This window comes from Bubalus bubalis, chromosome 9 (assembly GCF_019923935.1).
Source record: "Bubalus bubalis isolate 160015118507 breed Murrah chromosome 9, NDDB_SH_1, whole genome shotgun sequence".
NCBI classification, from domain to species: Eukaryota; Metazoa; Chordata; class Mammalia; order Artiodactyla; family Bovidae; genus Bubalus; species Bubalus bubalis.
The window spans coordinates 79,777,115-79,803,583 of record NC_059165.1 but is presented as its reverse complement, the minus strand read 5'-3'; the positions used below and the strand labels follow the sequence as shown (position 1 = coordinate 79,803,583).

General features: G+C 41.1%; 1 protein-coding gene across 11 annotated transcripts in view; it reads right to left on the bottom strand.

The window, feature by feature from the left end:
- LOC102397629 (synuclein alpha interacting protein) overlaps nt 1–26,469 on the bottom strand; it is a 165,725-nt gene that overhangs the window by 38,293 nt on the left and 100,963 nt on the right. For 9 of the 11 annotated variants that reach the window (XM_025293007.3, XM_025293005.3, XM_044947803.2 and 6 more), the window contains 2 exons: nt 6,548–7,419; nt 4,763–4,942 (listed from right to left, as the gene is read on the bottom strand). In XM_025293007.3, the coding sequence (XP_025148792.2) occupies nt 4,763–4,942; nt 6,548–7,419 (1,052 nt within the window). The remainder of the gene's footprint in view (nt 1–4,762; nt 4,943–6,547; nt 7,420–26,469) is intronic. The other 2 variants (XM_025293011.3, XM_044947806.2) reach the window with 1 other exon arrangement.

Genomic DNA, 26,469 nt, shown 5'->3' with positions numbered 1-26,469 from the left:
ACTGGATTTAAATCCTTAATCCACCACTTAGTTACAAGACCTTGAATAAGCTTCTTCATCTCTCTGATACTCAATTTTCTCATCTATGAAATAGCAGGGGTTAGTAGCAGCTACCTTATGGAGTTACTGTAAAGATTAAATGAGGCGAAGCCTGTCAGCTTCCTAAGCACACAATACCTGTTATCTTATACTATATTAAAATGCTGTCTTAGATCCTCATAATAACTCCAGAAGACAAATAAGACATTCAGCTGCTTTCCTGGTTTACACAGTGTGGGATCTTAGCCCAAGAGAAAAGAACTACAGTGAGTGTGAAGTCAGGGAGACCTATACTGAAAATAAGACAGGGGAAGTAATCTGCTCATTCTTCACTTACTCTGGAATTTCAAGTAGTTAACTTGTAGCTAATCTCATGTAGAACAGTCATCTAGCATGATTAGTACCTGTTGAATAGTTTCCCGGTGCCCCACTCAGCTCTATCTCCTCCCATTTCTTTCCTCCTTGCTGCCCAGGGAGGCTGATCTCTATGGGTTGATGTCCTTGGTCCCCGGCTTTTGACTAGGTTTGGCTGATGGAAAGCAGTAGTAGGAAACTAGGAAAAGAGAGTGTGTTTAAGGTTCCCTTTGTTCCCGACTCCCCCTTAATGGAGATGCCACTGGTCTGCTGAGTCCTACCAACTAGTCAAAGGTCAAAAGTCAGCAGTTCTACTCAATTCTCTCTATCTCAAGCCCTTCCCCTGCCCTTTTAGGCTCTGGGGTGGTAAATGTGCTCTGGTTGTTACTGACCCCAATATATTGTACTGTCCTTCACATGCTCCCTACACCTACACCCCATCCATTCACCCTCCTTTTGCTTATAAATCATTCATTATGGCCTCTCCTTAAATTACACAATTTGAGCATGCAGTGTTTCTTAGGAGAACTTAAAAAACAAAATAAAACAACCCACGGATACAATGTGCTTCATTCTCTCTGAATGAAGAAAGGAAAAGGAACCATGCTGAGCATCTATAAGCAAGACAGTCTACATCAATGTGTTTTAACACAGAATGCAGAAATATGAGACAATAGTCCTGATTTTAGTAATAGCAGTTAGAGTCTTTTCTCTGTCTTTGGTTAGTCTAACTAAAGGTTTGCTAATTTTTAAGCAGCTTTTTATGAGACAAATTTGGTTTTGCTGATTTTTTCTATTGCTTTTCTATTGTCTATTTCATTTATTTTTTCTTGAAAAGTTTTAGATTTTATTCTTCCCGCTTGCTTTGAATTTAGTATTTTTCTATGTGAGGTAGATTAGGCTATTAATTTGAGATCTTCCTCCTTCTCCTTCTTTTTTAAACACAGGCATTTACCAAAACATATATTTCCCTTTAAGTAAGCTTTAGGTGCATATTTAAATGTAGGTATGTTGCATTTTCATTGATCTCCAAACAGCTTACAGTTTTCCTTATAATTTCTCTTTTGATATAATGATTATTTTGGACTGTTTTAATTCTATATATTTGTGAATATCTTAAATCTCCTTCTGTTATTAAAGCTGATTGCATTTCATTATAGTTAAAGACAAACATTTTGCATTTTAATTACTTTAAATTTATTGAGATTTGTTTTATGACCCAACATATGGTCTATAAGAGAGAATATTTCATGTGCACTTGAAAAAAATGCATGTTTCTGCTGCTATTGGGTAGAATGTTCTGTTTGATGTGTTAGGCTTAGTTCATCGAAGAAGAAACATTTAAACAAATAAAAAGTTGCCAGAGAGGCAAAAGGAAATACTATATCATTACCATGAGTTTGAAAGCCATATCACTTGTCATTAATAGAACTACCAACAAAACAAAAATCTTATTAAGTTCTAGCTGGAAATTTTTACTTGCTAACATCTCTGAGCTTTGGGTCACTCATTGTATGTTAAAAAGGACAATGAGTAGGTTATGTATTTTCTCACCAGACCAGCATTTTGTCTTTGGGCTTATTCAGAAATTAAGAGAGAATTAAGGTTATTTCATTATAAATCTGTTTAGATTCTAAATTTTTGTGCTGGCTCCATGTTAGAAAACAGATTATTTTCACCTTTTTGAAACTTTCTTTACAATCATTTTGTTTAACTGTTCCCAAAGGGCACTTAATAATACCTTGAACTCCCACAGTATCTAGTGTTGGGTCCCCGAGAAAGCACTCAATAAATTTTGCATGGAGCTGCCAAGAATTTATGATGTTCCATTTAAGGAGTTTAAGTGTGGGGGGAGATGTTCTTAAGCTTTGGTATGACTTCAGAGCCCCTTTTCTAATGTAATCTTCTTATTTGATATCCTGTCTCTGACTCTGCTTCCTGTCAGCCAAGTTGTATCATCTGAGCAACTTCTGCCCATTTGTACCAAGTCTGTTTGTCTTTAATGACAGCAGGGCTCTCCAAAATGTGCTGAACGAGGTGAAACACCACCAGTTAGTTACCAGTGTTCAAAACAAAGTCTTAAAATGGAAGAATGATGACTTCTTGGGACTCCCTCAATTTCATCAATGTCCATCACCAAACACTAATGGACTGAGGCAGGACATGTATCAGGACAGGATCGCCAGAAGGCAAGGCACGTGTTATAAAATATTTGTATTTACCGCTTTTGTAAATTCTAGATTAAATGAAGGAATAAAAGAACACTTCCATTTCTCAGATCATTTTCCAGAAGTAAAGTATGAAAAGCCTGAGACTGTGAAACTATAAGAGCTTTTGAGTCCTATGGGTTTGATGCATGTTCTTCATTAAAGCAGAAAAAAAAAAATTACTAAGTTTGCATGCTGATTGTATTAGAGAGAACCTATATTGACTGGAGGAGTTTAAGAATAAATGAACACTTAATATGAATAACATAAAGGAGTTTGCCCAGGGTTGGCTTAATGACCATTAAATTTCTTAGGTACCTTTCTACTTTGAAGATTCTTACTCTGTCAAAACAAGCATTTGGGCACACAAATTAACAAATTTTATACGATTATGTGTGTGTGTTAGTCTCTCAGTCGTGTCTGACTCTTTGCAACTCTATGGACTGTATAGCCCACCAGGCTCCTCTGTCCATGGGATTTTTCCAGGCAAGAATACTGGAGTGGGTTGCCATTCCTTTCTCCAGGGGCTCTTCCTGACCCAGGGACTGAATCCGGGTCTCCCACGCTGCAGGCACTCTTTACTGTCTGAGCCACTAGGGAAGACTTGACTACGATTATGTAGGTAAGATATATTCAAAACCCACCACCAGTGAGTAAAACTAATGAGCACTGTATTTTATAAATACTGAAATGACAAGGTAGATGTCAGCAGTCACTGGCACTGAAAGAATATTTCAGTCATGACTGACATTCCCACTGATTACCAAACCCAATTCTTGCCTTCCCACAGCATTCTGACATGGGACTAGATCCTGAATTCACCATCCTACACTGGTAACTTACCTGCCTTATCCACCAGGCTATCAATTCCTTTAGAAAAGAGACTATGCCTCATTCACATTTGTTTTGCCAGCGCCTTAAAACAATGTCTGGTGGATTCAAAAACACTGTTTAACTTCACTATACTGAATTTTCACTCACATGTGTTTTTTCTTTTTTCTTGATGGCAGTTCAGCTCTTATTTGACATAGCATCACTGACAACTAAGGAAAAATGATATCTATCCACTGGGGTCATGGATTTCTTATATGATCAAGAAACCTAATCACTAAGTAACATTAAACAGAATAGAAAGCAACTTTTTAACAATGTAAAACTTTGCTGAATGATAAATAAATTGAAGATACAAAAATTTAGATTTGCATAAGAGGTATACAGGGGAAGGAAATTGCTTTTCAAATATAACATGTTCCTTAGTGAATTCACAAACAGACTTTAAACTAGCAAGTTCCCCTAGTATATTTCAATATAATTCTATTTGTAAAAATTATGATTATTCAGCTTTTAGAAGCCATAACTATTAAGCAAAGCAAAGTACAAATGCAGAAGCACAAGATGTATTATATTTCCCTAAATTTCACTTCTGGCTTCTTAATAAATGTGATTGAATTCCACATTTATTTGCCAAAGATCTTAAAAGTAATTTTAGTTTAATAGCTAACCTTCTAGTGATGTGTTACATTTTACAGAGGCACTCACTACAGTGCTATAAAAAACAACATTTTCCTGTATCAGTGTTTCTGGGTTTTAACTCTATCCCAGTCGGCATTAATTTGCCTAGTTTTTGACAGTTAACATACTGTGTTCTGTGAGAGCCAAACTCAAACTCGGCACCGATATTCTAAAGAACTCCTGATATTGCAGATACTTCAACTTCAGATGTAATCCATTAGAGGTCCACTTTATTCTCTGAAATCCTCCTGAGTGCTAGGCTAGCATGCCTTACCATATACCTTTTCCCCATTCATCTTGCTCATTTATACTCACATTAGGAAAAAAAAATGAAACAGCCTCACAAAGATCCAGGGGTGGTTAAGAATCCAAACTGCAGTCACCATGAATAACAAAAGTTCTTAAAATGGCAACAGATCATTTTCCTTTCTCTTTATTAGCTTTCCTTTCTCTTTTGATGCTTACCCTAAATTGGAATATAGTCTCAAAATCTCGAAGCAGTTAGCAACTGAGATGGTTAACCTTTTAAATGCAATAGGTTCACTTGCTGTTTGCTTGGAACATCACTCTTCTCTCTTTCCACTCTAAGAGTTTACTAGAAATCTGACAAGACAGGAACATGTGGAAGGCCCAGCCCCAACCACCAATACCTTGATGGCCAGGCCTGCGGGAGTCAACTTCTCCACATTTCGCTCGTTGAGGCAGTCTTCTCCCATCAAAGAAGTGAGGTGCTGCAGGCACTCTGCGTGTCCCTGCGATGCGGCAACGTGTAAGAGATTGTTTCCACTTTCGTCATGAATTTTGTCTAGATTGTCGGCAGCTAGGTGTGGCTGTACACATAGTAAGATGAGGAAAACTTAAGTCAATAAAACAGAATGAGAAGCTTGTGGGGGTTTTGCTCTGGGCCTTGGGAAGAAGAGATGAACTTCCAGAAGCCCTGGTGACAGTCACGGGGTTGTAATAAGTCAGAATTCCTTGCTATGAAAGCACAGGAATGCTCAAGTGACTTACTTTCATGGGAGACAGGCAACAGAGATGAGTCAACGAGTCTGTAGAGGCTCCAAGCCAGCTTTCTAACAACTCATGGCAACCAGCAGGTTTCTTGTCTGTCTCCTCCATTCCTGCTATGTTCTGAGGGCCAGACTCTGCTTTATTCCCTGCGGTAGGTTTGCTGAATGAATGAACTACCTGTCTTAACCATCTGCTTTGACTTGAGCTTTGGAGAGCTGGCTCTGACGGCAAGCCTCATGATGGGTGCTGTAGTCTGTGCTCCCCCGGGTACCTCCAGACACTTTCACCCCTAAACAAACTCATGGGCATCTGGAAGCTATACTTAGACTCTGGTTTCTTCACCTCGAGTGAAGTTCAGTGCCCTGAATGTGACTCATTGATAAAGACTGTTGGGTAAATTGAGAGGTGTTATCATTTGGGAAACATAAAAACATGGGAAAGATAAAAGAAAGGAATGAACCAGAGAGAAGAGCCAGGAGAAATGGAAAAGACATTTTCAAGAGGCCAAAAAAAAAAAAAAAAAAATTACTTTACTTAGTAAAATTGTTCAATGATATCATCCTATCATAACACTAAAATTTGTGGTAATAGACCAAGTGCATTACATTTATCTATGCATAGCTTTACCATGAGTAGAATCACATGGCCAAGATGTGATGATTTTCCTTGAATGAGACTTTAATTAACACCACAGTGTCAGCTCAGGTTTACTACTGTTTGATCCATGTCTGGAAGCCAGGAAAGAACAATGTAGGCAGATGGAATGTGATTTCAGTTTAGTTTTCTCTGAGCCTAAGCAGAACAGACTTTTCTTACATCATGTTACTCTGTGTCTAGAGTCTCTGGAAAAGCTTCTTCATGCTCCCTAGACATGCAGACCTGGAACTAAATAAAAACTCCATGTGGGTCAGAGGGCAATCAAGCTCTAGGGTAAGTCTCTATCTGCAAAAGCTTTCAAACATCCTGGTCCAAGTCTTCTGAATAATGATCAGGATAAAACATAAGACCCTCTGTTCATATATCTGGCAATTCCCCATCAGCAAGGAACTGACATCCCCACAAATAACTCAGTGAGAGCATTGGGAACCATTTGAAAAGCAAAAGGAAAGACATTTAACATTCATATTTTTAAAAGTGCTGGGCTTTTTTGGGTTTTGCTTTTACTTTAGAGTACATGTCCTTATTACAGTTGAATTCATGCACAGTTCAAGTGAAATAATACTCCCTCTATAGCCATTTGTTTTTCCTTATATTAAACACCTTTTAATTTTAAAATTCCAAAGTCACATCGCCCAACTAAAGCCATGAGCAGAGATTAAACAAAAACTGGAACAAAAGCATCATCATTCTGTTACTGGTGAACGGAGTTGATAGAACTGGAGTTCTAGATGGTTAGGGTGTATATTGAATTAGTTCATACTCACCAGGAGAGATATTTGTCCTTCTTTAACAATGTTCAAGATGCTTTTTACTTTTTTCAGGTACTCGTTCCTTTCTTCGGGTCCCTGGGAGCTGGTCCAGTTCATGCCACCAATCTGCTCCTCTAGTTTGGGGTCTGTTGCTGAGGACTGCAGATGGAAGGCCCTGAGCTGGCAATCTGGTGCCATTGCCTTGTCAACTTTCCGACTGTGAGGATCACTGAAGGTCTTGTATAGGAAGTCCTTACCCTGGTTTTCAGGCTCATAAGCAGAGCCACATTTAACGGGAGGAGGAGAACTCTCTGATTCTTCAGGGGAGAGCTTCTGTTGGTCCTGGACAACAGAGGATGCTTTTCTCAAGTGAGGGCTTTTCACAGGAGAAAGGACACAAAATGGTGTCATGTTAGACGGGGAGCTCTCGGCACTTCCGGTAGGGCAAGCTTTGCCGGAAAGGCCATTAATGCTTGTGCATAAACCCAAAATTCTTTTTTCCGAAGTCGACTTGGTGAAAGAGGCCAGCTGCTGACTGGATTTGATGTAAGGCACGTCGAGAATCTCATCCATGTCGAGGTCATAATGTTCCAGCTCCCCCAGCAGGGTGCTGGGTTCCGTGCTCTTCCTTTGGGGGCTGCCCTCGACAGCTCTGGGGCCGAGCTCCTCGGGTTGGGGGCCTGGGTCAGGATCACTCCCTTTCTGGTACTCTGCCTTTTGGTTCTTTTGGTCATCACTTTCATTGTTCTCCAGAGTCTCTGGCTGGTGTTTCAATGGGGACACTCTTTTCACTGGGCGGAACTTACTATACACATCGGCGATTCCTGTGGGCTTCTGCGTGTTTGTAATAAGAGTTGAGACACCACAATTCCAGCCAGAGCTAGACACTGTTTTAAAATAAATTAAGAGAGGGGACTATTAAATTGAAACCCTGAAAATAGCATGGCCATGTAGGCAGACACGATGCTCTCAAGTTGTGCTCAAAGGAAGTCTGGGTATTAAGGAACAATTTAAGAGAGAATGTAGACCATAAAAGTTTGTACTTACCCTCGAAAAACAGTGAATGCTAAAAGAAAGTTACCATGTATTGGCTCAGAATTAATTCATGTAGTAATAATAGTAGAAGCAAACAGCAAAAGAAAACAAACCCAGACAGACACTCTGTTTTATTCCCTGAGTGGTTGCACCTCCCTGACAGTATGTTGATACTTGTCACCACTCTGAAAAACAGAATTGGAGGATAGGATCCTTTGCATTTAATAAACTTCCAAACTAATTCAGGGAGAGAAGGTATGTACCTGCATTTGTGCACACACACATAGGTATACCCTTAGAGCTCATGAAGTCTTGGAGAAAGAAGGGGTAAATGATTTAATACTGGGCAAACTTAAACTGAGAACTATTGAGTGATTTGCTAGGTGATCTGTTAGATGGATCAGGGAAAGAACAGGAAGGCATGGAATGGTCAGGACTGGCTGGACCGTGGGAGATAAGGCACAGTGGAGTTCATCCCACCCTAGACTGATTAGTATCCAAGTCAACCATAGCTCATGGGCATTTGACAGTGCTTTCTGGCATATGACCAGCAACATAACACACTGCCACGCCACAAGGGAGCATGCTCTTTTAGAGTCACTGCGGCCCTCCGTCGTTTGGAAAGCTGGAAATAACAGGAGGAAGTTGCAAAGGGAGGGTGAAGCAGGCAGGCTAGTATTTTTTTTCCCCCTTCTCATTTCTGTGCAAAGTTTAGATAAAGATTGTATAGTCTGTGTTTGAGTATCTGGTTGGGATGACGTGTCAAGTGAAACAGCAACACATCAGAGGTGAAAGACAAGCACCACCTCCTTCCACAGGGAGCCTCATATGACCAGCTGCCCCTGTCTCCCCTCAGAGGCTGACCGAGCAATGGCCTCCTCCCTTGGCCTCGATGATACAGCTTCCTCTCTGGGACAGTGCTCTGACTAGACAGATGACCCTGCACCCCGGTAACTTGCAGGCCACTGATTTATGGACTTTTACTTCTTTCCCACTTAGTTTATACCATCCTCCACCAAAGGGGTGAGGTTTCAGGATATGCCTTCCCACTCAGCATCTCCCATCTCTGTCTCCTCTAGAACGGCAGCAGGTGGAAAGTGTTTAAACCAAAGCACCTGTGTCTGTCTGTTCTTTGCCAGCAAGCACAACCCAAAAATGGGCTTCCCAGGTGGTGCGGTAGTAAAGAATTCCACCTGCCAACAGAGGAGACGCAAGAGATGGGGGTTCGATTCCTGGGTTGAGAAGACCCCTTGTGGGAAGAAATGGCAACCCAGTCCAGTATTCTTGCCTGGAGAATCCCATGGACAGAGGAGCCTGGTAGGCTACAGTCCATGGGGTCTCAAAGAGTTGGACACGATGGAGTGACTGAGTACACACACACACACAGCACAACCAAAAACTAAAGGAACCTGAGAGGAACATATATTTGGGACTGTAACTTCTGCAATAGCCCCTGCTATCACTGATTCTTGGGGTGAAAGTAGCATACAGATGATTTAAAGTTCCCCAGATTTAGACCTGGCCATTCTTCTTCCTACTACAGTGTGTTCTCAAAGGATTCCGGTAAGTTCCAGAGTCAAAACAAAATGAGAGTGAGTGTTCTAAGCCTGAATGCTGGATACCTATCGGTGGGTGAGTTTTCCCCCCAAGTGGACCACAACTTTGCTTGTGGTCTCAGAGGGTCTGCACAAAGCAATCCTTCTCTGAGGACTTTCAGGAACCTACGAGAACACTGTCAGCTGTGGAGTGAGGCCAGGATTCTGTCTAATAAGAACGTGAAGTCACTCAGTCGTGTCCGACTCTTTGCAACCCCATGGACTGTAGCCTACCAGGCTCCTCTGTCCATGGGATTTTCCAGGCAATAGTACTGGAGTGGATTGCCATTTCCTTCTCCAAGGGATCTTCCCAACCCAGGGATCGAACCCAGGTCTCCCACATCATAGACAGATGAAACGGGTGTTAATTGAGAATATTCCAGAGGGAAGGGAGGTATCTAGATGCTCTTAAGCTGCTGCTCCTCTGCCTTTAGCTAACTCTGGTTCTTATATGTATACAGTTCTTGACACAGAGCAGACAATTAACAAATGCTAGTATCTGAGTTTGAATCTCACTCTGTATAACACAGTAAATTTCTTTAAAAATGCCCAAAGTGCATCTTCTGAGGGATTCACAGCTTAATTTCACAGGGAACGAAAGTCCTTTTAATAAACTCAGAGGAGCGATAATCACCAACGAGAGCTGGATTTTCTAGTTATTTATGAAATGTAAATATGCAAAGGCAAAGACTAATTCCAACTGGTCCATTATAAATTTCAAAGTCTTTCTATCCTTTATATGTCCTTTTGCCCTTTAAAATGTAAAGCTAAAAAAATTAATGCCTGCCAGCAATTCTTGCCAAGCCTTTAACTCTTCCTTTCAAGAACACATGGTTACTTACTTTTTTAAAAGAGCAGAGAAACAGTGGACATAGAGTTTATTATATGTAAATATGCCTTTAATTTTATCCATCAATTATCTGAAAAGCTTATAGTAGAATATATATATATATTCCTTAACATTTCTGAGATATACACTTATTATTAGGGACAGCATTTGCTCATATATTGCCAACTACCTTCATGTTTTTGGAACTTCTTGATAATGTGAATCTCAGGATGTAATACAAAAATTTTCAAGCCACATAACTTAGTGGGCCAGTACAACGAGAGCATTGTACCAATGTATTTATGTATCATATAAGGTCGTGGGTTCAAAAGGCTACTCTTTTATGTTGGCTTTATTTACATGTGAAATTTTTTCCAAGTGATACAGGGAAATGGATACCATATGTTTCCCAGCTGTTTTCTTCTGACAGGAGCCATTAAGAATGCTCTATGGAAATGAATTCTGTCTGAATCTTATGAAAACACTTCTTTCCACAGAAGAGCCTAGAAACTGAAGACTGGGCATCAACATTAGGCTTGTTGTCCTCCTTATTCAAAGCTATGATTTTTTTTTTTTTTTTTAGGTTGAGTGTGAAATCTGTGCTTTTTAGTCTCTGTCTTGACTTCCTGGGAAAAAAAAGCCCAGTTAGAAAAAAATGGATTAGATGACAAGTTTTCATGAGAATGCTCTCATTTATTACCATATACTTGTCTGAGAAGTAAAATTTTGTTTATATACAAAAGATAAAACTCAATTAGTTTCTTTCTCCTAAGCTGGGAAAATGGGCATTTTAAGCATAACATCATTGCCCTTAATGACTGACAAGATTTTCACTTCCAATTCGATAACTCTACCAAAAACTCCACTTATACTGTTGTTCTATGCCAACACCATAATAAAGTTCTTATAATGCATCGAAACAAAAATCAGACTAACTATGGTTACTAGGAAGACTTTGAGGCTAAATTTGTTTTCTGGAAATCATGAATAAACAATTCACATGTTAAACTTTAAATCTCTGAAAATCTGATCTATTATCTTATGAGATCTTTACAAGCTCTGTAAGAACACAGTCTGTGTCTAATTTCTCTCTATCCGTCAAAGCACCCAGGAAATTCCTTTATACGAGTAGGTTCTCAGTGACTTTTTGGTACAGTGGATTCATTTTCAACATCTTATGAAAGGAAACACATAAAATACACCTTAAACCAGTCCTGATTATGGCACACATTTTCTAAATGGTCAGTAGGTGAATGGAAGTGCATTTGAGGCTGACTTATAGGCCATAATTCCCTCTCCTAATCTAATTGGCACTTGGAATGTCTCCGATCTCCAGCATGGTATTTCCAATTGCCTGCTGACCATCTACAGGTCACCATGTCTTCAACAAGCATCTAATGTGAGCCCACGTCATGCAGGTATGTGTAACAGGTAGAATGTTCTGACCCAGGGGTTGAATCGCCTTCCACACTGGCCTGCTTTCTCCTTTCCACTTCCTTATCCAACACACACCCTCTCTCTCTCTCTCTCTATTCCATCTTCTCTAAATGTATTCCTGAATCATACGACCATGTATGCTGGCTCCCAAGCAAACCACCTCCAAGGCATCACTGATCTTTCTATTTCTTTTTTTAAATTAACTTCTGTTGGAGTATAGTTGGCTTACAATGCTGTGTTAGTTTCTGCTGTACAGCAAAATGAATCAGTTGTGCATATACGATATCCACTCTTTTTTAGATTCTTTTCCCATATAGGTCATTGCAGAGTAGTAAGTAGAGGTCCCTGTGCTATACAGTAGGTTCTTAGTAGCTATCTATTTCACATATAACATGTATATATGTCAAATCCCAATTTCCCAATCTATCCTTCCCTCCCTTTCCCTCTTGGTAACCAGTTTGTTTTCTACATCCGTGACTCTATTTCTGTTTTGTAAATAAGTTCATTTGTACCATTCTTCTTTTAGATTTCATGATCCAGCAATCCCACTCCTGTGCATATATCTGAAGAAAACCATAATTCAAAAAGATACACATACCCCAATGTTCACTGCCGAACTATTTACAATAGCCAGGACATGGAAGAAACCTAAATGTCCACTGATGGACGAATGGATAAAGAAGATGTGGTACATACATGCAATGGAATATTACATGACCATAAAAAATAATGAAATAACTCCATCTGCAGTGACATGGATGGACCTAGAGCCTGTCATACTGAGTAGAGTAAGTAAAAGACAAATATCATATGATATCGCTTATATGAGGACCCTTCTCTTTTATGATCCCTGCCTCTCAGCCCTTAGGCAGCGAGGGCTTACTGATCCTCAATCCTTCTCTAATTTGGTCCCTTGCTTCATCTTATCACACTGACTAGACCACACTGAGACCTTCCCATAGTCTGTGCAGGGTTCTGTCTACTTCTTAGGTTTTCCTTTTTGATCTCCTATTCAGATAAGTCTGATTTTGTCACTTCTTAATTTAGAAACTTTGAGGTGGCCTTGTACTGCCTAAAACAATATTCCCCCACCTACTAGGGAGGCATATCCCAGTGCACAGAAACCATGCTAAATACCCCTGATTTAAAGAATAAGCAAGCTTCTCACTTTTCAACTCTTTCTTCTTCTTAATTTAAGAACTCTCAGTTAAGTGCTACAATGACTTTAACTCCTCCCCCAAACTTACAAATTCCTTTCAGAATAATGAGACTGTGGGCCTTCACCTCAAAGACTTTCATTAGCAAAGAGTTCACATAAACACTTTATTTCTATCCCATTTTAATGATGTCCTTGAATTTACTATGACACCGATTCTCTTAAAAACAAATATGCTAAAAATAAGTGGTCTTAGAAAAACAGGTTTAAAATAATAATACAAGTGGTTTACAGGTAAAACAAAAATGGCAGAGAAAACTTTACATGTACTCATGTTGCAGAAATTAAACTTGAACCAACTAAGTTTTGACGAACCTTCTACTTTCGGGATAGTAGCTAAATCCTTGAGCATTCTTTATTTTCTAAGTTATCTTCTCATCTCAGCACCATTATTCTCACATCACTCACTTTCCTTTGCCTTTCCATTGCTAAACTCACCCTTTCTGCATGTCCCATATCCTTCTTTCATTCTCCCTCCTTGTGGTGAGCACCCCTGCCCCATGATGCCTTTGCTGCCTTCTCTGCCTGAGATGGAAGCTCATCTGCCAAGATTCCCCTCACGTGTTACCTCCTTGGTTCTCTTCCTCTGACTTTCCCAGATAACTGCTGTCCCTTGCTTCTCAGTGCCCTGAGATAGACTTGCCCATACTGAGAGTCAGGCATTTATAAAGTTCTGTTTCAACCATTCACTTAAGCATCTGTCTCACCTTCTCTACTGAGAGTCTCTCAAAGACTGCTTATGAACCAATCTGTTTATAACAGCCCTCTCTCAGGCACAGCATGTCACAGATACAGGGACCAAGGACTAAACCTTTTAAAAAATGAATAAATGAATGAAGGGAGGAGAGAGGGCATTGCACAGGGGGGACAAAGGTACAAAAGAACATGCTAGACCAAAGACGCAAAGCAGACCACATACATGAGAGCCTTGTCCCAGTGAGCCAGTCCTGCCCACACGTTAGACACACTGAATGTGTTGAATATTTCAAAGACAGTCTTGGTAAAGCTACTGAAGATGTGCTATGTATTATTTTCAAATATTTCCTAAGTTCTAAGCCAAAATTGCTTCATCTGTAAAATAAAGGGGTTAGGCACATGATGGCTAAGACCTGACCCACCTCTAAATTTCTATGACTGTATGGAATGTCTACAAATAACAGGGCTCTTTATTCTGAGTGACTCACTGTGGAACACTATAATTCTTCTGGATCCATGTCTTTCAACAGATCCTCACAAATTTATAATTATGAGGCTAAGCTGATTGCTGACACAGAACAACTCTTTGGCTCTTGGGACTGATAAATTAGTATTTTCTTAGGAAGATAATGTACAGTTTGCGATTGCAACGGTGGATCCAATTTTTGAGACTGAACGTCAGTGCTGGCTCCCAAAATGTCTATTTTACTTCTAAATATGGAGTTATGTGTCCATACTAGAAAATTAGCTTTAGACATCAAGAAGAAAAAGGGGGTATCTTTATGATAAAATACTGTTTTCTTGCTATTTATTGTTAAAAGGTAAAGGAATACTATTTTCCTTGAGAAACAAAACAATCAGCTTCAGCTGTAATTGCCTTAACATGTACACAACAATGCCCTTCACATCTACAGCTACTGGAAACCCAGGCATCTTCAAGGACATGACTTCAAAGTTCTCCAAGAGGCCATTTCCCTCCACTTCTATACCTAAGAGAGGGACATCAATGAAAGATCAGGAGGATCAATGCTAGAGTCAAGTTTCCTGAATCCAATGTAAATGATATTCATCGTGAGCCCACTTATCAAAAACACGTCAAGTTCCAAAGAGTGGTGACAGGTGACTTACATCATCTCATGACAAATGAAGAAGGATACAGAGCCTGACTGAAGATTGCTTGCTGAGTACTCTCTGTACCATCCGTGGGGACTAGATTGGAACCTGAACTAAGAAAGGGTTAACTCTGAATCTGGAGCATTGTGTCAGGCCACGATGTTGGGAAGAACTGGTGGAAGTGAGGAACACATGTTTCTGGAATGTCCCCATGGAGTTGTCTGCTCATTCCTTTCACTGGTGCCACAGACCCTTTATTAAGCATGCTGTGAGGCTGAGGGGACAGTACAGAGGATTTTCTTATAAAAATATCAACCAAAAATTTATTCACATTGAGAGTTAAAATATTAATGGAAAAGATTCATTGATTTGGTTCTCAGCTTCCTGAATTTAAGTGGCTGCTGATACCAAGCAGCTGTAGAAAGTGTCAGATTCCAGTTTTGTAATTCCCAGCCCTGCCCTGAACTGTCAAGACCTGCTCACATCATTTTGTGCCCCATCTGCACACATCTATTTGTTGGGTGAAAACTCATAGGAATACTCAAAATCCCTTACTACCTGGATAGAAAAGATACTTCTTCTCCAAAGATGTATGTTCTATCATGAAATGTGACATAATATTTTTACTACTTAAAATCTTTGGACCTTTTAAAAGTATGGTTCCTATAAAAGAGCAATGGGTGATTCTCAAGAAAGTACACAGTTTTAGTTATTCTGTTACCTAAAAGGGCTTCCCAGGTAGTTCAGTGGAAAAGAACCTCCTGCCAGTGCAGCAGACTCAGGTTTGATCCCCAGGTCTGGAAGATCCCTGGGTCTGGAAGAGTCCCTGGAGAAGGAAATGGCAACTTGCTCTAGTATTCTTGCCTGGGAAATCCCATGGACAGAGGAGCCTGGTGGGCTCCGTGGGGTCTCAAAGAGTCTGATAGGAAAGCATGTTGACCTTCACTCTGACATCAGCAAAACCTTTTGAGTGGATTAACTCTTGTATCCACTCTAGGCCCATTACCAGGTTTCCTTTTTTTCCCCTCTCTCAGTGCTAAGTTGTAGAGAGAGATACACATCCACGCAGGGTACAAAGGCTCAGCAAGCAGAGAAGTGTGGAGACAGGGGAGAGCTTGCTCAGCATGGTTTCTGGAAAGTGCAGAAACACACTTACCAGTTTTAACTGAAGGTGGCGATGTTTTACAGTGCTGATCTGTCAAGGCCAGGAAACATCAAGAGACTGCTCCTTGCTAAGAGAACAAGAGGCAGAGGGGGTGGGCAGGGCAGGGGATGGGGGTTGAAAGAGATCCCCATCCTCTACCCTCTACAGCTCCAATAGATGGCTGGCTCCCAGAATGCCATCAGTAAAGTTTTCTCTGTATGAAGTCACGTATCCACATTAGGAATACAGCTTTAGATACAAGAAGAGAAAAGGGTGTACACATCTTTAGGATGCAAGAGTGTTCTCCCACTTTTTAAAAACTAAATGTTAAATGAACTCTATTTTCCAGAAAAAAGTGCTAAGTGTATGAACTCTGGTCCCATTTTGAGGGGGAAGCACTTAAAGGTCTGGAAGGGTGGATAAATGGGAGGAAGAACTAGCCTGGCCTGCAGCCCCCTTTTTCACTAGGGTCTGCCCACCTGAGCTGGTGGGGCCCCGGCAGAGCTCTCCATTACAAGGCTGTGGAGAGAACAGGGCAGGTACAGGGAATGCAGCAAAGAGCAGACAGAGGCTCGTCCAGTAGAAAGCCGAGCAGAGCCGCGTTCCTCTCTGTCCACTGTGGCTCAGCACACACTTCTCAGGCACTGTTATAAACTATCAGAAAATAAAAAACCTCTCCAGTTTCTTAATTAGAACTTTCCTAAAATGTCCTCCATCTTTAAATTGCTAACACAATATGTTGGTGTAAAACCTCCTATGTTTCTGACTACAAGGCAAGTGTATGATTTCACTAGATGTTTTCATAGCAACTGCAGAGGGTGATTGGTGCCTCTGTTCCTTTCACTTGAAAATAAATGTGAACTCAGAGAATTTTAAGCATTATATGGAAAGTTACACACTATGCTGACTGCTCAACCAGAACCGAGATTCTTGACTTCAACTTTCTTTCCATAATACCACAGAACTGCCTTATCAAAATGAAAAGCATCCCCTAAATATGCGATTCACATTTTTTTCTATTTGGGTCACATGTGGGCAATGGAATCCTAAACACCAGTAGTAAAACCTGGTTGTACTCATTTCAAATTCACTTTAGTCTAAATCCCAAACTGTACATTCTGTCTATAGATTTTGGTAACCACTGACTATGAAGTAACATTAGTAAAATGGCTTTTAATAACAAGTTTTCTTAGAAACAGTTGAGTGGAAGAATCTCCCTACTTTGTTTATCTTTAGTAGCATCAGCCTAAATTTAGAGTCATCTTATCACTGAGAATTAGTTCTGAATTCGGCTGCCAATTCCTTCAACTGGTTAAAGGTGGCAATTTCGTTCCAGTATAAGCAAGAGATACAAGAATAGAATAACACTTATTTAGAAGTGCTAAAGTAACTGGTAGAATGTTAAAAGGCTCTTACAGGGTCCATTCATTCTACAAACATCTGTTGAATGTTCTCTGTGCGCAGGGTTCTAGGGGTTCAGAGGGGAATGAAACAGACATAATCATTGTCCGCAGAGGCCAAGCCAACAGGCACGCAAGTACACAGATGAATGAGAAATTACAAAATGCAAGTTGCTCTGATAGAACAGAGAACAGATGAGAAGCCTCATCATGGCAGTGATAAGTCCTAAGCCAAGACCTGAGGATGAGAAGACAATTACTTGAGGGTAAGATGAGAATTACAATTCTCATCTTTCTCCTGAGGGGAAAATATAGGATAAAAGATGATTTTGTGGAGATCTGGGTAGAAGGAAGCCCATCCTCAAATGTCTGATGCTGGACAGAATCTGGCGGGTTTCATAGTTCTCATATCTAGAGCAGAGTGAGCCAGGGTGAAGGAGAGCAAAGATGAAGCTAGGCAAGGTTGTCAGGGGCCAACTCATTTGAGGGTTTTATTGACCACAAAAAGGAGTTTGGTTTATATTTTAAGTGAAATGGGGTATTCTTAGGGGGGTTCCACAGAGAATAAAAGGGTCTGTTTTACATTTTTTTATAATTTTATTTATTTATCTATATATATTGGCTGTGCTGGGTCTTCACTGCTTTGCTAGAACAGGTGCTATTCTTTGTCGTCACAGTCCTCAGACTTCTCATTGTGGTGGCTTCCCTTGTGGAGCAAGGGCTCCCGGCACACAGGCTTCAGGAGCTGGTAGCACACAGGCTTGGTAGTTGGAGCTCACTGGTTTAGTTGCTCTGTGGCATTTAGGATCTTCTTGGACCAGGGATTGAATCCTTGTCCCCTGCATTGGCAGGCAGATTCTTATCCACTATTTACCAGGGAAGTCCAACTTTATATTTAAAAATACATCTTTGTGCCTACTTGGAAACGTGGGATGGAAACGTGGGATGGTAGAATTGATGGTGAAGAAAGAAGTGAGACTAGTTCATGGTTGTTAATTCAGATGAAATGTAAGGGTGGCTTAAGTCAGGGCTTCTCAAACTTGAGGGCTTCCCTTGTAGCTCAGCTGGTAAAGAATCCATCCGCAATGCGGGAGACCTGGGTTTGATCACTGGGTTGGGAAGATCCCCTGGTGAAGGGAACGGCTACCCACTCCAGTATTCTGGCTTAAGAATTCTATGCATTGTATAGTCCATAGGGTTCGGTCACAAAGAGTCGGACATGACTGAGTGACTTTCACTTTCACCTTCTCAAACTTGCATCTGCACAAAGGATTGGCCTGGAGAGCTTGGTAGGATGCAGATTCTGATGTGGGAGTCTGGAGCAGGGCCAAGTTCGCATTTCTAACAGGCTTATAGGTGGTGCTGACCGTGCTGGTTCTGGCTCCAGATTGCACCGTGAGACGTAAGGGCCTAAGCAATCAGTGCCGTGGAAGGGTCTGGATTTTTGTAGATGATTCTTTACTGCCTCTGAGAATCCTTCAACTATGAGATTCTAGTACCCTGTTTCTATTACATGACTTTCAAATTTTTTTCTTAGGGGAAGAGTCAGGGCAAAGGAGCTAAGTGGACAAAGCGCATCGGTTCATTTTAAATAGGAAGAAAGAGCCCATTGGGAGACTAAAGAAAAAGGATAAGCTCTCATCTAGAAGTGGGGTGGTCTCTGAGATGCTGAGAAACTCCAAAATCAGTAATGATGCTCCCCTCCCCAGTCATACCATTGCTGTGATTGGGAAGGCGGGGCAGGGAAAATCCCTCCTCCCTTATGACAGAGTGACTTCTGAGGAGGAAGTCACCTGGGGGCTGCACAAGGTCAAAAGCACTCAGGTTCTGTACCAGTTTTCCCTTCACCCTGGGCTTCATTTCTTCCCCTACCTCCCTCCATGATGCTTATCTCCCTGAGTTCTCACCCTTCCTTACTTGGATTTCCTTGAACTCATTTCTACCAAGAGGAGATTTCTCCACCAGTTTTGAGTTCAGTAAAACCAAAATATGGGGAGGAGACTGGGTCTCTGCCCTGAAGTTTTCTCCCTCTCTGACAATGCCTCATTCCTGACTTTCTTAACTGCACAACCTTCTAGACAATCAGGGAGCTGCAGGGCTTATATCCACGGCTAAGCAAAGGGAAGAAATATTCAAGTAAAGAGCGGGGAAAAGATGCAATGTATTTAATCTCTGCCACTGCCAGCCCTTTACATTATTTTTGACAAGAGTTTTATTTTTAACTTCTCTATCACCCCCTGGCTCCTATCTTTCCCTGCACTGACTTCATACTCTTTCTTTCAGAAACATAAGCTAAATATGGGGTTATGTGTTAATCTGTAAGTGTTAACGGATTAAAAGCAGACAGGGGGGCAGCTCTGTTTTCCTAAGATCTGTGGTTCATTCAAAGTGATGGCCATACACATTTTGTAACAGCAGAAAAAAGCAGTGGATAAAATGGCCCTTACATCATGGTGACAACCATACAAAAAATACACCTCATGAAAAAATGCTAGAAAGAAATATAGTGATTTTGTTTTGGTGGCATGGTTAATTGTAGCTTTTACCTACCATTTAAAAAATAAATTATGTCACCATTATAATTATAATTTTGTTAAAGAAAAATAAAAAATGACTAACATGCTCACCTATATGCTTTATTGTATGTAAATTTTTACTGTGGTTAAACAAGACATTTGTCATAAATGTTAGATTCTTTGCTGTATCAGGTTGAAGTGTTCATTTTCTTGCCTGAGATCTTAACAAATCTGTTTCGCAATTCTTTGAGTTCATTTTATATTAGACCATGTGAAATGGATTAGTCAGCAGGCTTTCAATTTAAACTTTTGTACCAACTTTCGTTTTCATGCTTTTAGGGAAACCTTAATAATATATAAACAAGAGGTTTATATATTTAGCATCATTAGCTATACCACAGCAGCACTGAGAGAATAAATTTCATGTCAATGTATTATTTTTGGTGCTAGCCAAATCCTTGAAAAGTCTTAGAAAACCATGGATTTTCAAATGTTCAGGGTTTTTTTTTTTTTTTTCTTCATAAAATTTGCATGCACAAAGGCTAAAAATATAGCAAATTCATAAGGTTTCTAAATAAACATCCAAAATGACTTTTACCAGATACTAACTGGTTCCAAATAGGAAAAGGAGTATGTCAAGGCTGTATATTGTCACCCTGCTTATTTAACTTCTATGCAGAGTACATCATGAGAAACACTGGGCTGGAAGAAGCACAAGCTGGAATCAAGACTGCCGGGAGAAATATCAGTAACCTCAGATATGCAGATGACACCATCCTAATGGCAGAAAGCAAAGAGGAACTAAAGTGCCTCTTGATGAAGGTGAAAGAGGAGAGTGAAAAAGCTGGCTTAAAACTCAACATTCAAAAAGCGAAGATCATGGCATCCAGTCATTACTTCATGGCAAATAGATGGGGAAACATTGGAAACAGTGATAGACTGTTGGGCTCCAAATCACTGTGGATGGTGACTGCAGCCATGAAATTAAAAGACTCTTACTCCTTGGAAGGAAAGTTATGACCAACCTAGATAGCATATTGAAAGGCAGAGACATTACTTTGCCAACAAAGGTCCATCTAGTCAAGGCTATGGTTTTTCCAGTGGTCATGTATGGATGTGAGAGTTGGACTGTGAAGAAAGCTGAGTGCCGAAGAATTGATGCTTTTGAACTGTGGTGTTGGAGAAGACTCTTGAGAGTCCCTCGGACTGCAAGGAGATCCAACCAGTCCATTCTGAAGGAGATCAGCCCTGGAATTTCTTTGGAAGGAATGATGCTAAAGCTGAAACTCCGGTACTTTGGCCACCTCATGCGAAGAGTTGACTCATTGGAAAAGACTCTGATGCTAGGAGGGATTGGGGGCAGGAGGAGAAGGGGACGACAGAGGATGAGATGGCTGGATGGCACCACTGACTCAATGGACGTGAGTCTGAGTGAACTCCAGGAGTTGGTGATGGACAGGGAGGCCTGGCGTGCTGCGATTCATGGAGTCGCAGAGTGGGACATGACTGAGCGACTGAACTGAACTGAATTTTAAAAAGTATGATTTTTCTTTACTCATTGTCATACCAGTGATCTTCTCTACTATTTAGGTACTGAAATCCTTTCAGTGTCTCTTCTCAAACACACCCCAAGGCCATTTATTACTGTTACATAACCAAGTTTCCCAACCTTAGCACAACTAAGTTCTCAGATGCAAAACTGCATTAATATTTATCTGCCTTCTTTCATAAGAAAATTATACGAACTGAGTAGATACATACTTGTAAGAATCACAAGACGTTTAAACCATGAATTGAAACAAATGTGTATTTGAGTGTCCAATTAATTAAAAGAAACTCGAAGTCAATGAAATTGAATACATTTGATTTGAATACCATATGTTGATTTAACGCATTTAATCCTCATATGGAGGAAATGGAGAACAGAGTTAACACTCCCTGCCTTGTTTTGTCGTCCTTCCCTACATGAGGAACAGGGATTAAGCAGAGAAAACATGCAAATGTTTTACAAATAACTCTCTCTTATAGGTGCAAAATTTTCAGACATAACATCCTTGGTGCTAATCCTTGCCTCACACCACTAGCCATGCACGGTTCCTCAGATCGCGACTATTCTTCAGCTGTTAAACTTCATAGGGGCTCTGCAGTCAGTAGACTTGCCTTCAAATGCAGAACTCTGGGCAAAGTATTTGCTCTCTGTGAGTCCCAGTTGCCTAGTCAATAAAATGGGCATTTATTTTCCTTATCAATAAAAAGACCATTAGTATAGTCTTTCCTGTGAGAATTATTTTGAAAGTAAAAGTATAAAGTGTTTGTTGACCAGTCATGTGCAAATCTTTGCAACCCTATGGGCTGTAGTCTATCAGGCTCCTCTGTCCATGGAATTCTCCACATAAGAATACTGGAGTGGGTTGCCATTCCTTTCTCCAGGGGGATCTTCCTGACCCCGGGATCAAACCTGGGTCTCCTCATCACAGGCAGATTCTTCACTGTCTGAGCCACCAGGGAATTATTCTGAGGACAAATAAGCTGTGTACAGAAGACCTTGCCTAATACCTGGTACACTGAGCACCTCAGACATACTGGGAGAGCTCAGTAATACCTGGACAACTCCAAAAACACCAAAGTTTGTTCTCAGGCGTCTAAGCCCTAGTTGTTCTTCTTCCTCCTGCCTTCCTCTGGTATCTGCAATTTCTTCACATTTCTTTTCAAAACGTTTTTTGCTGACAAAAATTCCGTTTAGTCATACAGTGGCTCAGACTGTAAAGAATCTGCCTACAATGTGGGAGACCTGGGTTTGATCTCTGGGTTGGGAAGATCCCCAGGAAGAGCACAGTTGACAGTATTACCCTGTCAGGGAAAATACAGATTTTAATAGGAATCCATGCCTTTGGCTATGGGAAGGGCACTCAGAGCAGACTCGTGGTGTCAGTGAGCAAATGGAAGGCGCAGGGAGCCTGCCCCAGACCTCTGGCAGCACTCGGCCATTTGCATTTTCAGAGTCCATGTGGAGCTGGCACAGGGCCCAGGGATGAAAAGCGGGTAACCCTGGGCTGTATGTCTCATGGAGAAGCTTCCAAGGGCCACCAACAGGGTTTATCTGAACTCTTGCTCTTCTCGGAACACTTGGAAAAACAGGCAGAAAGGACAGGCACTGGTTGTGCCTCTGCAGCCCACTAGGGGTGGCAGGAAAGGTGTGTGCTAAGTTCTGAGGCTGATCAGTGGGGCTGACAGGTTCTGATCAGATCACATGTGGGGAGGCCTCAGGTGCAGTTCTGGGTGCACCACTTTTAAGAGGGATGCTGATAAATGAAACGTCCACAAGAAAGCAAGAAGCCTGAGCAGGATACACTCAAAACTGGGGAGGGAAATTTTAGTTTGGAGAAGACAAAACCAAGGGTGACTGCCATCTCCAAACACTTAGTGGCAGCACCCTTGCCCAGGAGGAACGGTCCTTCTCTAAGGTTCCAAAGGAAAAATCAGGTATCAGGATGGACATCTGAGGGCCGCTGATTCTGGCTGAACAAAAATTAACCACTGATTTTGGCTGAACAAAAACTAATCTCTGTGAATAGGTGGCTTTGTGAGACTGTGAGCTCCCTGTCACTAACATGATGGAGTATAGGCTTGGATGATCCCATCAGCATAGTAACCAACACTTTCTAAGATCTGATGGATTTGGGACTACAGTAGTATTACTTTTAGCCTTTTAAAAACTCACTTATAAATAATCAAAACATTTTTCATTTAAATTTAAAGAAGAGTTGAAAGAATAAAAAAAGTACAAAGAACACATGTATACTCTTTACCATATCCATCAACTGTCAACAATGTACCCATCTGCTTTTATTATCTGCTCTTTCTCACTTTCTCTCCTTTTTAAACTAGATGATTTTTAGGGATCCTTCTTTGACTGAGAGTTATGACTCTAGGCTTCCTTCCAGGTAATCAGATCAGATCAGATCAGTCGATCAGTCGCGTCCGACTCTTTGCAACCCCATGAATCGCAGCACACCAGGCCTCCCTGTCCATCACCAACTCCCGGAGTTCACTCAGACTCATGTCCATCAAGTCAGTGATGCCATCCAGCCATCTCATCCTCTGGCATCCCCTTCTCCTCCTGTCCCTAATCCCTCCCAGCATCAGAGTCTTTTCCAATGAGTCAACTCTTCACATGAGGTGGCCAAAGTACTGGAGTTTCAGCTTTAGCATCATTCCTTCCAAAGAAATCCCAGGGCTGATCTCCTTCAGAATGGACTGGTTGGATCTCCTTGCAGTCCAAGGGACTCTCAAGAGTCTTCTCCAACACCACAGTTCAAAAGCATCAATTCTTCAGCGCTCAGCCTTCTTCACAGTCCAACTCTCACATCCATACATGACCACAGGAAAAACCATAGCCTTGACTAGACGAACCCTTTGTTGGCAAAGTAATGTCTCTGCTTTTGAATATGCTATCTAGGTTGGTCATAACTTTCCTTCCAAGCAGTAAGCGTCTTTTAATTTCATGGCTGCAGTCACCATCTGCAGTGATTTTAGAGCCCAGAAAAATAAAGTCTGACACTATTTCCACTGTTTCCCCATCTATTTCCCATGAAGTGATGGGACCAGATGCCATGATCTTCGTTTTCTGAATGTTGAGCTTTAAGCCAACTTTTTCACTTTCCTCTTTCACTTTGATCAAGAGGCTTTTTAGTTCTTCTTCACTTTCTGCCATAAGGGTGGTGTCATCTGCATATCTGAGGTTATTGATATTTTTCCTGGCAATCTTGATTCCAGCTTGTGTTTCCAGTCCAGCGTTTCTCATGATGTACTCTGCATAGAGGTTAAATTAACAGGGTGACAATATACAGCCTTGACGTACTCCTTTTCCTATTTGGAACCAGTCTGTTGTTCCATGTCCAGTTCTAACTGTTGCTTCCTGACCTGCATACAAATTTCTCAAGAGGCAGATCAGGTGGTCTGGTATTCCCATCTCTTTCAGAATTTTCCACAGTTTATTATGATCCACACAGTCAAAGGCTTTGGCATAGTCAATAAAGCAGAAATAGATGCTTTTCTGGAACTCTCTTGCTTTTTCCATGATCCAGCGGATGTTGGCAATTTGATCTCTGGTTCCTCTGCCTTTTCTAAAACCAGCTTGAACATCAGGAAGTTCATGGTTCACATATTGCTGAAGCCTGGCTTGGAGAATTTTGAGCATTACTTTACTAGCGTGTGAGATGAGTACAATTGTGCGGTAGTTTGGGCATTCTTTGGCATTGTCTTTCTTTGGGATTGGAATGAAAACTGACCTTTTCCAGTCCTGTGGCCACTGCTGAGTTTTCTAAATGTGCTGGCATATTGAGTGCAGCACTTTCACAGCATTATCTTTCAGGATTTGGAATAGCTCAACTGGAATTGCATCACCTCCACTAGCTTTGTTCGTAGTGATGCTTTCTAAGGCCCACTGGACTTCACATTCCAGGAGGTCTGGCTCTAGGTCTGTGATCACACCATCGTGATTATCTGGGTCGTTAAGATCTTTTTTGTACAGTTCTTCTGTGTATTCTTGCCATCTCTTCTTAATATCTTCTGCTTCTGTTAGGTCCATACCATTTCTGTCCTTTATCGAGCCCATCTTTGCATGAAATGTTCCTTTGGTATCTCTGCTTTTCTTGAAGAGATCTCTAGTCTTTCCCATTCTGTTGTTTTCCTCTATTTCTTTGCATTGATCGCTGAAGAAGGCTTTCTTATCTCTTCTTGCTATTCTTTGGAACTCTGCATTCAGATGTTTATATCTTTCCTTTCTCCTTTGCTTTTCGCTTCTCTTCTTTTCACAGCTATTTGTAAGGCCTCCCCAGACAGCCATTTTGCTTTTTTGCATTTCTTTTTCTGTTTTTTTTTTTGCATTTCTATTTCCCGGTAATTGGAGTTTAGAATAATTGGGATTCTGTTGGCAGTGCTCTTAAGAGGTCTTAGCATAAAACCTGAACTCCAACATTGTTCCTTGACTCACAGGGCCCTGTAGAGTTTGACCCTCCCTTAATGGCTCCCTGGCCTCATTCTCATTTTGATCGCTCCCCCACCCCTCCACAGCCACATTGGTTTTCTTTCTCTTCTGCATCCACTAAGCTGATTTCTGACTCAGAGGCACTGTACTTGCTAGTTCCTCTGCCTTGAATGCTCTCCACTGGCTTTCCCATGGCTGGGCCCTAGGAACACTCCCTGATCCCCAAAGTCTTCTCTCTTCCCCACTATAAGTTACTTTGTCACAAGCCTCGCATCACCTCATCACTATTGGGAATGATCTGGCTTATATATTCATTTGCTTGCCTTTGTCTGTCAACCCCCAGGATGTAAGTGCTTTAAGAACAGGGCCTTGTCTATACCTTGTTTATTACCCTGCCTTCAGTGCATAGGACAGAAAACACACAAGTTACTTGAGGAATGAATAAATAAAAGAATGAGTGGCTCCAAGAACATCTATCTCATCAAAGACTTGTTAATACCAGGATGGATGTTACTATTTGAGGGCTTACACAGAAAGTGCCTAGCAGACTTAAAGGTAAAGAGACATGTCTCTATTGGGTGGGGTATGTTCACAGTCACGAGAAGTTTAGGGGAAGGTTCCCCCATCCAGAAGACGTGGACTTTTCTCAGGAGCCAATGTGTCTTCTGCTGCCATGGGTTCGAAAACATTATCATAACAACGGAGATCTGCAAGGGCTCCTGGAGCCAACTCCTCCTAGGTTGTTGAAACAAGAAAGACCTGGGGCCGGGGTAGGGGGGCAGTGCGGGGAGCTGGGGACTATTTCTACATCTGAATGCCCATGGAACTCATTGAGACTGGCTCAGTTCTTTCAGAAAGGGAAGGTGAAAACTGTACTATATTGAGATTTCTTTCAAAGGAGTTCACAGATAATTCTACAGTGGTGCTTTGGAGAGATTGATTTTTCGTGTGTTTGTTTTTCTAAGAT